General features: G+C 35.8%; 1 protein-coding gene across 3 annotated transcripts; it reads left to right on the top strand.

Annotated features, from left to right (window-relative positions):
• Positions 1–2,499: 2,499 nt before the first annotated feature.
• LOC120083818 (glyoxylate/succinic semialdehyde reductase 2, chloroplastic-like) lies at positions 2,500–11,907 on the top strand. 3 transcript variants are annotated; one of them, XM_039039805.2, is made up of 13 exons: positions 2,507–2,867; positions 4,652–4,724; positions 5,006–5,071; positions 7,805–7,880; positions 9,490–9,545; positions 9,795–9,879; positions 10,009–10,069; positions 10,320–10,372; positions 10,455–10,525; positions 10,614–10,686; positions 11,294–11,398; positions 11,483–11,671; positions 11,768–11,907. In XM_039039805.2, exons 1-12 carry the CDS (start codon positions 2,822–2,824, stop codon positions 11,642–11,644), a joined length of 927 nt encoding a protein of 308 aa, XP_038895733.1. In that variant the 5' UTR covers positions 2,507–2,821; the 3' UTR covers positions 11,645–11,671; positions 11,768–11,907. The 3 variants fall into 3 exon arrangements, with proteins under 3 accessions (XP_038895662.1, XP_038895733.1, XP_038895764.1); XM_039039734.2 differs by having other exon boundaries at positions 2,500–2,867; positions 11,483–11,907; XM_039039836.2 differs by lacking the exon at positions 5,006–5,071 and having other exon boundaries at positions 2,644–2,867; positions 11,483–11,907.

The raw sequence follows: 11,907 nt of genomic DNA, 5'->3' as shown, positions 1-11,907 counted from the left end.
CTTGTTCCGTTTAATTTGAACGTTTTAAATTAATTTCTCAAGCTACCTTAAAGCGTACCCATTTACGAGCTAGTAGGGGGACCTCGCGGATCTGCAGATCATGGGCTCCAACGATCCGAGATTAATCGGCTAAACTCATTAGACCGATCTAACCTCCATTCGTTAATTAATGGGTGATTCAACTAAAACCTATAGCTGAACTTCCCTCACTGTGGATATATTATGTCCACTCGATATAACCATGATTAGTAAGTTAACCCTTCACAGGTTGCTCATAATAACAGCTGGGTTGAATCTCTGTTTTACCCCTGAAATTACCTCTTGTTCCTTAAGTACCATTGATCCCCTAATGAACAATTGATTTGTGATCCATCAACAAATCGAATCCCTCTTAGGCCAATGAGAGGGTGAGGCCTCTTGTTCAAGACCCAAAATTAGCACTTGAAGGGAACAACCTCTCTACTAACCCTAATCGGTTAGGAGTGAATTCCCTCTTGCACCCTATGTTCCCAGCTATTCATCCGGTCTTATCCCCAAAATGGTAAGTTTATTGAACAGAGGCAATTGGTCTACTCTCACTGTTTTTAGAGCAAAGGATAATCCCGAACAAACAGGAGTTCATAGTTAGCTCAGGATTAAGGTTAAGTTACCTAGGTCGTCGCTTTGAAATTGTCAGTCTTAAACAGTAAACAGCATTATAAAGTAAGAGTGATAAGTTTCGTGGTCCGATCTTGCACAAAACTCATTTGCACAAGACACTCCCACTTCTCATGTCTCAACATGTACGAATTAGGATCACTTTGTATGTAGCACTTTACAATTCTTTGTAACAACTACAGAGTAGGCCGCATCCAATAGTGTTATCAGAATAAGGTACCCAACCTTATTCATATACTATAGATCATTTTGACACTTACTTGAACCTGATCCACTTGTATGTTTCCACATAAAGTTCAAATACTCATATAATAGTCAAGGGACTTAGGTTTATTGGATTTCTAAAAAAAAATATATTCAACAAAAACTTTATTGAATTCTCAGAATAAGTTCTAATGTTTACAAACCACGAGTTTTAAGACATAAAACCCAACAATTATATCCCGTGGCTGTTGATTTGACAGGGCGACAATAGAGGTAGATTGTTACAGTTGGTTTTCCTGTAAGATAGTCTTTCCTTTGTCAATGGCTTTGGCAGCTAGAGCTTGACTTGTCTCAATAGTTTCTCGAACTTGCATTTGATCTCTTAAGGCAGTGATTTCATGGTCTCACTCCTCAACATCTTTCATTAAGAGATTTTTCTTCCTCTTCATCTCTATCATGGCTGCCTCAACTATTACATCCGTCATTATGACATACACTACATCAAAGTGCAATTCTTTCTCTGATCGATTAGAAGTAGGAGCAGAGTTGTTGAACAAGGGATTTTCTCTGATGATAGTTTTGCCTTTAGGAAATTCCATTAGCTATTTTCATATTTTCTCCGCGATGACAGAGTCTTATTCTTGCTCATGCAGGATCCCCTTTGAGTGACAAGTCTTATATAGCAACCGCTTGTAGCAGTTGCTTTAGATGCAACTTTCTTTGGTGCCATTTTTTTATTTGGATGTCGAGAGGATGAGAGATAGAGATTCCTCATTGGACATGCTAATTTATTCACACAAGGTCTCTAGAGAATCTTATTTCATAGATTTGAATTCGTATTTATGTAAATTTAATGCAGATGTGGTTTGATCTCTAGTACTTGATCCTCTGATTCTCTCTCAGTTGAATGCCTACACTTGATTAGAGAAAGTAAAGCGCGCGATGTTCATGGAGTCGGAGTCTTGGAATAATGCTTATATCTCCAAAGGGCATCTTCAACTGTGATCAACTTTAGGAGTTAGAGAGTCTTTTGATTATTGGGAGAGACATCTCTAGGTTTTTTGGAGTGTAGAATTTATGATTGCATCAAATGAAGATAACTCTTATATATATAGAGTTTTCTGGTGGGTCTTATGGGCTTGGACTTGGTTGAAAGTAGACTAGGCTCTTGGGCCCAATTAATTGGATTTGGGCCAATGTTGACATTTAGGCCCAATTAAGCTTATTTTTGGGTTCAATTAGACTTTAACCCAAATAAAATTGGACAAAATTAATTTCATTCAATCCAACGATTGTGATGAAAACATATGGCATCACAGGGACTCGTCAATTTATGTCTTCAATCTCAATTGGGGACACATGTCAACTTTTAATTAGTCCTAAATTAGATGATTTGTAATTTTGTTATTAAATGACGTGTAATTTGTGATTGTCCAAAATTTCTCCTTCAACATTAATAATACAGTCTACAAAATAAATTAATATATAATTTGATGACATATCAAATTATGAATAAAAGTGATAGGTAAACTAATACTAAAAATTTTTCCACATTGCAATTTAAACCACAATATTTTAAAGTCTAATGGAGGTCCCACATTCTTTTCGTTTCAAACTAGAGTGCTTTGGAGGAGGACCGGAGGACCGGAGGATGCAACGCCGTCGTTTTTGTTGTTCTCTTCGAAAAGTTCCAATTCCGCTGAAATTGGAACCTAACCCACTAAACGACGTCGTATCAGGCGCTTTAATGGCCTACAAACTGGCTTCCCTCGCCAATCAAATGCTCTCTCCTCTCACAGCTTTCTGTCAGTGAAATTGTCCATTTCCTCAACACTGAAATATCTGAATCACGGTTTGAAGTAACGCTGATCGTAGTCGCGCGGTTCTCTCGTCCAGTCCGTCGCTTTCCATTTTCGACGATCTTCGTCTTGTAGCACAGCGAAAAGACATCGACTCCAATATGTCAAATCTTGGCTCCTCTGTTCTGGATGCGACTGCGGCGGCCGGTAATTTTCATACCTGCATTTTGTACCAGAAAACTTGTAGAATGTAATTGAAAGTTTTTTGTGGTTAGCTCGGTTTATATGTAGTTTTGATCTGCATTGCTGCGATCTTTGAGTTGAGTATGCGGTGTGAATGATTATGATAATTTATCTGATTTGGTAGAGCTGTGATATTAGTTGAGAGTTGATAATAATAAATAAATTCATCCTTGTTAGAAAGAATTGATAATTCTTGGCCTAGGAAATATTATAGTGATCGGCGGCTTGTGGAGTTCTTAGTAATGTTTCTTTGGTTGTGCTGCTTTATTCTGTGCCAAAAAAGACGTAAGGATGATGGAAGTTATTGTGGTTGTAGCTAGTTCGGTTTACATGTAGTTGTTATGTTTTTTGGAGCTGCATTTTCTTACTTGCAGTCGTGATTTTGAGTTAAGGATGTGGTGGAGATGATTAGGATCGTTTTTCTGCTTTGCTAGAGCTGTGATATTAGTTGAGAGTTGATGGGAATAATTTTTTCCTTGTTAGATAGAACTGATAGTTCTCGTTTTGGCCCTTGGAACTATAATGGTGATCCGTAGCTGTTGAAGTTCTAATCTATGTTTTTCTAGTTGTGCCAATTTTCTACTTTCTGTATCAAAAAGGCATTATGTAATTGGAGATTTTTGTAGCTAGTTCAGCTTACATGTAGCTGTTAAACGGAACTGCGTTTATTTGTTGCAATCTTAGATCATTTTTCAGCTTTGATAGAGTTTTGATAATAAATGAGAATTGGTGTGTATAAATCCATCCAAATTAGAAAGAAATTGTTCACGTTTTGTTCTAGAAAATAAGGTAGTGAACTTCAGAGCTGGATTTCTTATCTCTGACTCTGTCGTCGTACCAATCTTTGTGATGTGCGCTCAAAGCAAATTTCATGGCCAGTGATAATTAGGAAATGGAAGCCGCCATTGCATTATATTGGAGTTAGTTTTCATAATAATGAGAATCGGATCAGTGGATCGTGGAAGTTGAAAATGTTGGTGAAAGCATGTTCGTGATCATTCTTGAGAAATGGTTTCACGAGTGAAAAAATGGATAGATTTTACGGCTAAAGCTTTGACGAGCGTGACTACATGACTACGCCTTTCCCCTGCACTTTTGGGAGTTGGGTTTCAGCTTTCAGTTAAATCCTTTTTGGGGACTTTCTGTCAAAGCTTTGACGTACCTTCACTGATGTTCAAATCTTCATATTAGGATCAAACAATTTGCAAATAAAGCTATAGAAGTTCTGAAGAAGTCCGGGTTAAGACATAGCAGTCCAATTAAATTGTACCAAAACGATGAAAATGATTTGTTTTCCGCTGAAAGTAAGAAAGGAACAAGATTAGCAGTGCAGTGATATCTAATTTTGGAGGCATGGTTTGTTAGTTTCACATTTTCGCTTTGGTCTGTCCACTTGGTGTTTTTGTTCTCGTTTTCTGGAAAATTCACTACCTAGCAAACTTAACAGGTCTCACTCACTGATTATAGACTTTAGAGCATTTTACTGGAACATTTGGTAAGATAGGAATAGAAGAATCTTCCATGAAAAAGAACTCTCTTATTATAGTTTTTTTTTTGTGCTATAGTTAATAAGGTTGTGGGATGGTGTAAATGTTCCCCTTATTCCACCACTATAGCTTTTCTACGCTCCTTTTCCAATTGGAAAGGTCGTTTGTAATTTCTCTATTTGGGCTTTCCCTTCTTCTGTAGTATCATACTATCAATAAAATATTATCCAAAAACAGATCTCTCACTTATTGTATATGCAGGAAAGCTGCGCGTTGGCTTCCTAGGTCTTGGAATCATGGGTTCACCAATGGCACAGAATCTTATAAAATCTGGGTATGATTTATGAGCGCTTTTTCCTTTGTTTGTTTCCCTTTTGATCCTCCTTTTAAATCTGTACCATCAACTTACAAACGTTTCTATGGTATAGGTTGACCAAGATATAATCACAATGTGATGTCATTTTATTTTACAAATTATAGAATTTTTGTCTCAAGTATTTTAGCTATTCCAGTTGAAGAAAACCGATAGCTCATGCTTTATTTACTTGAATTCGGTTTCCCTTGGTATCATCTACCCATACATCTTTTAAATATGTAGTCTCCTCTTGCTTGTAGATATGATGTGACAGTCTGGAATAGGACCAAGAGCAAATGTGATCCTCTTATCAACTTGGGTGCAAAGTAAGTTCTTGATGTCCTAATACATATATACTGCATACATAATGCCATCATGCAAACAAAGCCCATACCTTCTGAGGTTTTGAGGACTTGGTTTCCAAAATACATCTGTGACGTGGTTAGCATTCTTGGAGCACTGGGTAGTGGCAAGACTTTTATGTAGTGCTTGGGAAAATAGGATTTGAGAGGGAAGGAAAAGAAGAATTGGGAGAGAAACTCGGAGAATTACTTTCTCAATCTCACAAAGTAATCGTGTCTGGCAAACAAGGAAAGGAAACATATATTTCATGTCCGCAAATATCCCTACTCCTCTTCTTCTTCTTCTTCTTCTAGTTTTTCCTTTCCTTTCCTTTTTTTCTTTTCCAAAAATATATTATCATATGTATGGTGAAGATTATAAAAAGGTTGCTAATATTTTAACTAATAAAACTGCAGTATGAGGTTGTCGATATCGTAACAAATAAACTATACTACTTCTTTTTAATGAAAAAACTAAACTTTATTTTAGTAGGAAATATATCTTTTTTCATTACATTTCTTTTATTTATTTACAGTTACTTTTAAATAAAAAAAATGAATCAAAATATTTACAAAATATAATAAAATCTCAAAATCTATCAATGATAGACAAACATTAATAAATTTCTATTAATGTCTATTAGTGACATTGATAGTCATTATCTATCATTGATAGATTTTGAAGTGTTACTATATTTTGTAAATATTTTCAGCAGTTTTGTCATTTGAAATAATTTTTCATTTATTTATGTATTTATTATATTATAAAAGCTTATCACAGTTCATATAAAAATGAAAAGGATCTTTTTAGAGAACCAGAAACAGATTCTATTAATGAACAATAAAAGTAGTTTAGATAAAAATAAAAAGAAATTTTATTTATTTTTCTTTAATAATGAAAAATATAATATATCATACTAATTTGAAAAAGAGGACAATTAGCTTCAGAAAGAGATATTTGGATATTATCGACTTATCTTCAAAGATTGTTTCTTTTTACCTCCAATTTTTTCCGAAGTCTTAAATTAGACAGCTTCTTAAGTTATTTTCTTTTGGAAGGCCTATCTCCAAAAATGGTCATTTCTATTAAAGAAAAGAAGAGAAAGAACTTGAAATCATGGAGAAGATTATTTCTGGAACCCGTGTAAAACGATGTGTTAATCGATCCATATTTATTTATTCCAATTGACCCACATTTTCCCAGTTACAAACTTACATTTACCCATAACATTCCAGGAACGAGAGTAATAGGCCTGTCGTTCTGTAATACTCTTGTTTTTTTTTTCCTCATATGATACATGGGATAGGGAATCGAAACTTTGATATTGAGCTACTCTAAGCTCTGGTTGTTCCAGGGAGGTTAGCAGTTTTCCAAATACTAAACTAAAAATAGACATGTATTTGAAACGAGTTCTCAAATAATATGTTTTAATAGGAAAGGAAACTGTTTCAAAGTTTTCTATGTACAATAGAAAAGGGGAGGATATCAGATCCCTCTGAAGCCAGAAACCATCATAGTCAATTGGTCGACACCATTGAAGTAATAAAGGCGTTCTCAAATTTATTAGATTTAAACATGAAGAATTAATTACAAAGAACGTGTTGTAGTCCGAGTAGAAACACCCAAACAAAGCAAACAGAATTTATGAGTTCCTTCCCATGTCTGAACTAACCTTATCTTCAAAAAATTGCCTATTCTTCTTCTTCATCCAGGAGCATGCTCAAGGTAGCTATCATAAAACCTGAAGCTATAGAAATACCAAGAAAGAAATTCCAGATTTCTCTAGCAACTATACGTCGGAAAATTAATCGTTCCTATGTCTTTGACTCTTTAGGTCTTTTGGTTAGGGAGCACTGTTCAGGAGAAGGGACCATACGGTTTTTTCCATTTTTCTTCTTCTTTTTTCCTCCCCCATCCTAATATTAGAGTAATCCGATCGGTGAGAGATTGGTCAGTTCTGATTGACGTTAATTCCATTGAATAAAAGTTATAATGTCTTATCTCAAAGATTATATTGAAATTGTTAGAAACAAACCATCAGACACGTGCATCTGTGCAAAGAAGCTGGAAAGCTTAAAAAGGGAAACCGGCCATTTAACTGAAGTGCAAATGATTTATTTCACCAGCGACGTTAGAGTCTGGTTTGTATAGCATCAGAATCTTAAGTAATTGAATTGGCGGAGGACTAATAAATAACTCAAAATAGAATTGAGAATCAAGTATCTGATAAGTGATATCTGTGAATTCGCAAGATGAATAACATTGAATTTTGGAGAATACTCATCACGATCTAGATAAACTGTCTAGTTCATTCTGAAACGATTTAGAATCTGAGTATGTTGAGAGTGGTAGAGTAGATAGTTCATAAAGTAGAATGGTCAGAGGAAGTTCTGAGTTATGAGTTGCTAGATAGGCAATGACTAGGTCGATATAATAAATAGTGTTGGCATTATTTTAATGAATTGCTTTTCAACTGTTAATTATCCTTGATGTGCTGCATTTTTCTCCCATATGATTGTTACTGAAACAGTGGGTGTCTTTACTCTTGGTCCTCCAAGAAACTCATTTCTTTTCCTTTGGTTTTTGTTCTTATTTTCAATCAATCATTTTGATTGACGTAATTTGTGTGCTAGAAATTTAGATTTGTTTGAGTTTCACTCGATTCTGATATTTTATTCCAACACTTCAATTATAACTGAACAAGTCCGCTGATGCAGATACCAGCCTTCTCCTCAGGAAGTGGCCGCATTTTGTGATGTCACATTTGCTATGCTTGCTGACCCTGAAAGTGCAGTGAGTATATTTTATCTTCCATTCTTAGACTGTTTATTATTTTTTTTCTTGTTTTTTTTTAAATAAAAAACAAAGTATGAAATTCACAAAAGGGAAAAGTTCCATCCAAATAACGTTGCAAAAATTGTTTCAGTTTCATTTTTTTCAATGGAGGAAGGCTTACTTTGATTCAATCTGTTCTAAAGGGAATCCTGATGTATTTCCTCATTTAGAGTCTCATTTCCATTAGTAATTCTTTGGAGAAAAGTATAAGAAACTTTCTTTGGGAGGGAGTAGGTAAAGATAAAGGGTCTCATCTTGTGAATTGGAGTGTGGTATCCAAGCCAGTGGAGTTCAAAAGGTTAGGCATTGATCACCTTAGGATGTAATGAAGTTTTTTTGGCTAAATGGATGTGGCACTTTACCTGAGAATTTTAATAGCCTTTGGCACAAAGTTTTTGCGATTAAATACAGTCTTCGCCATTTTAAGGGGATTTCAAGTGGGAGTTTGAAAGGCACTTCCACACACTTGTGGAAAGCTATTTCTTAGGTGTTTTTCCTTTCTTTTTTTCTTTGTTCAGAGCATGGTGGGGAATGGAGTGTGTATGTTCTTTTACGGGGACAAGTGGTTGGGTAATAGACCCCTCTACTTTTTATTTCCTCGCCTATACCACCTTCCCTTGAGACTTCATTTGGTGACTTCTCTCTTTTCCTCCTTTGCGGCTTCCTCTTCTCCACTGGTTTTTTGCAGCTGTTATCCATTAGAGAAATGACGGATATTTTGGCCTTCTTATCTATACGAGGAGATTTCTTTGTTTTTCCAGGGAAGAGGGATCTATGCAGACACTGTGACACTTTCAGTCTCGTGCCTCCCAAAAGAAGTGGTAGAGCCAAGCTCATTTGAAGAAGCTAAGGGCCTGTTGCACTTGGATTTGTTATCCTTCTAAGGGGTCGATATGTAAATCTTTTTTTCTAAATTTGTTTGGTTAATCCCTCCTCCTCTAGTCTTTTAGTTTTTTCTTTCCTGTGGAAGGTTAAATCCCTATGAAGGTTAGAGTTTTTGTTTGGCAGGTTCTTCATTACAAAGCTAACCATGGATCTTTATTGAATTAAGGGGATGGTCATCCTCATTGATAGGTCTACTATGTTGTATCATGTTTAAGAGAGCAGTCGAGGACCTCGATTATCTTTTATAGTCATGTGATTAAACTGCAACTGTCTGGTCTCGTTTCTTTCAGGCCTTTGGCATCAGTGTGGTTCATCAGCCTGGAGTTCTATGATCGAGGAGTTGCTTCATCCACCCTTTAGCAAGATATTTCTTGTAGATAGTTAGCATTTGTGTCTTACTCTAGATTATTTGGAGAGAGATGAACAATAGAGCGTTGAGAGGTGTGGAGTGATCCAAGGGAAAGTTTGTTCTCTCTTTTATGTTCCATACCTCCCTTCCGGCGTAGGTGTGTAGGGACTTTTGTGATTATCCGTTAGGTTTGAATTTTGATCTTGCTTGATTGAAGCCCTCTTCTTTAGCTTCGCTTCTTTTGGGGTTGGTTTGTATATATTCTTTTGTTTTTTCTTTCTTGGTTTTCATAACTAAAAAAAGGATTCAACTAACTTATTTCACCATTTTCAGTTGGATGTTTCTACGGGAGAAAATGGAGCTGCGAGTGGATTGGGCCCAGGAAAAGGGTATAACTCTATTATTCTTTGTTTCTTTCTCTTTTCACATTATAATATGATTTTTCACTTTGTATTACTAAAATTTGTATATGTTATCTAGTGCGAGCAAATTGTGGTAGTGTTTTTTATTAAATCTTTCTCCTGCTGGCACTTCCGTTTAGCTTTCTATTTCTTCAATTTGAATGCTTTCTCACGAAGCCCTGTGATTTATTTTAATCATCGTGTAGACATTTTATTGTATACTATTGCCACTGGCAGTTATGTGGATGTTTCAACAGTTGATGGTGCTACTTCTAAATTGATTAGTGCACGTATAAAGGATACGGGAGCTCTATTTCTGGAGGTAGGATTATATTTATATCCATGCGTACAACGAGCAGTTACCAATTATAATGAGCATTCTAGGACTGCTTGCAGATGTTCGTACTGTAATAATTGACATTTGAACTTACAAATTGCAACTTTCTTCTAGGCTCCAGTTTCCGGCTCCAAAAAGCCCGCGGAAGATGGACAACTTATATTTCTTACTGCGGGTCAGTAACTTATATCATAAAGGAATTAACAGTTTATCATGAGTCATATTTCTTGTAGAAAATTCACTTCGTCACATCTTGAACTTTTTAAAAAAGAGTGCTGTAGTATGTACTTTGTAGCGAGTGCAGAGGAGATTTTCACAGTAGATTCGTTACATTTATCATACTGCCTGTTTTCTGTGCCTTCTCCTATATATCTCATTTCTCTATCATAAAGACTAGAATACTGATGTAGTGTCTCGAAATGCAGGTGACAAAGCTCTGTATGAAAGAGTTGCACCGCTTCTGGACATCATGGGGAAGGTAGTAAGAAATTTAGTTACTTGACTTACTGATTTGGTGAAAATTGCTGCTCCTTCACATTGTATATTTTATTTTCACATAGTCAAAATTTTATCTTGGGGAAGTCGGAAATGGAGCTGCAATGAAGCTCGTTGTCAACATGATCATGGGAAGGTTCTGTCCCATCTCTTAATTGCTATTTTGGTACTCCTGCCAGCCAGTTATGACAATAATTTGTATTTATTTTTCTAAATATTTGTAGCATGATGGCATCATTCTCTGAAGGATTGCTTCTAAGTGAAAAAGTAGGACTTGACCCAAGTATCCTTGTTCAGGTATTCCCCAGAATAATTGTGCTTTAATTTATTCTCAATGCTTAAAGCCTTCGAAAAAAAAAGTCAAATAATATTAGACTTCTGTCCCACTTCTCATCTCATGAATTAGCCGCTCTATGCTTGATGAGGTACTCATGAAGCCTCCTTTTTGTGATAGAGCAAGAGTTCTGTGTCAATCTTGGTTTTTTGCCACTTTGTGGAGTATTTATTTGACTGGACCGAGGAACAAAGGATTTTTAAAGGGGCCGAGATATCTAGAGATGAGCTTTTTGTAATTATCATTTTGGTCTCATTCTTTTAAATTGGGGTGCGTTCTTATAATTAGTGTTGGAGCTCCTTTAGATTAACTTATTTTTTGTATGCCCTAGTAATTTTCCCCCCCTATTTTTCGTTCTTATAATTAGTGTTGGAGCTCCTTTAGATTAACTTATTTTTTGTATGCCCTAGTAATTTTCCCCCCCTATTTTTCAATGAAGGCTTGGTTTCGAATTAATAAATAAATCAGCATGTTTAAACAGATACACCCCATGATTTGTCCTTGTCAAAATATTTGGGCATTAGAACTTTGTGACCTAGATTGAACCATAAAATCTTCCTCTCATTTCAGGTGGTTTCCCAGGGTGCTATTAGTGCACCAATGTATTCACTCAAGGGGCCATCAATGATTCAATCTCTTTATCCCACTGCCTTTCCTTTAAAGCATCAACAGAAGGTAATTGCCTTTTAGTTTTATTTTAGCAACTTCATACAAATATATATACCATCATCGTAATTCTCATGTGACCAACTGGTTTAGGATTTGAGGCTTGCTCTGGGTTTAGCCGAAACCGTATCGCAACCGACCCCGATTGCTGCAGCTGCAAATGAGCTTTACAAGGTAGCCAAATCTCATGGACTCAGTGATCAGGATTTCTCAGCCGTCATTGAATCATTAAAATCAAAGTTGCAGCATTCATGAACAAGGCCCAAAATGCACGCCATTTAGGTTAAATTATATTTGATTATAGGTTATTTGCAATATCAATAGGAAACAATTGCCTCATGAGTTTAGTATTTTTGCGTTCTGTTGTGTTCATTCCAGGTAACACTCTGATGGTTGGAACATTATCTTGATTCGCTAAAGATAATGGTGCTATGTCGAAACTGTGGCATGTTTGTGAAACTTGGGAGTTTGATTAGTATTATTAGATTGGATGAAAAATGAAATCGATAATTCACTCA

Source organism: Benincasa hispida, chromosome 1 (assembly GCF_027475165.1).
Source record: "Benincasa hispida cultivar pf3 chromosome 1, pf3_genome.v1.1, whole genome shotgun sequence".
NCBI lineage: Eukaryota > Viridiplantae > Streptophyta > Magnoliopsida > Cucurbitales > Cucurbitaceae > Benincasa > Benincasa hispida.
The sequence above is the reverse complement of the archived record's forward strand: the minus strand, read 5'-3'. Positions and strand labels throughout refer to the sequence as shown.

Excerpts from the sequence above, each read along its gene's own strand:
- LOC120083818 (XM_039039734.2), top strand. The coding sequence starts at position 2,822 with ATGTCAAATCTTGGCTCCTCTGTTCTGGATGCGACTGCGGCGGCCG. Across the intron at positions 7,881-9,489 it reads TTGCTGACCCTGAAAGTGCA|TTGGATGTTTCTACGGGAGA; the intron begins GTGAGTATATTT and ends CACCATTTTCAG. Across the intron at positions 10,526-10,613 it reads GTCAACATGATCATGGGAAG|CATGATGGCATCATTCTCTG; the intron begins GTTCTGTCCCAT and ends AAATATTTGTAG.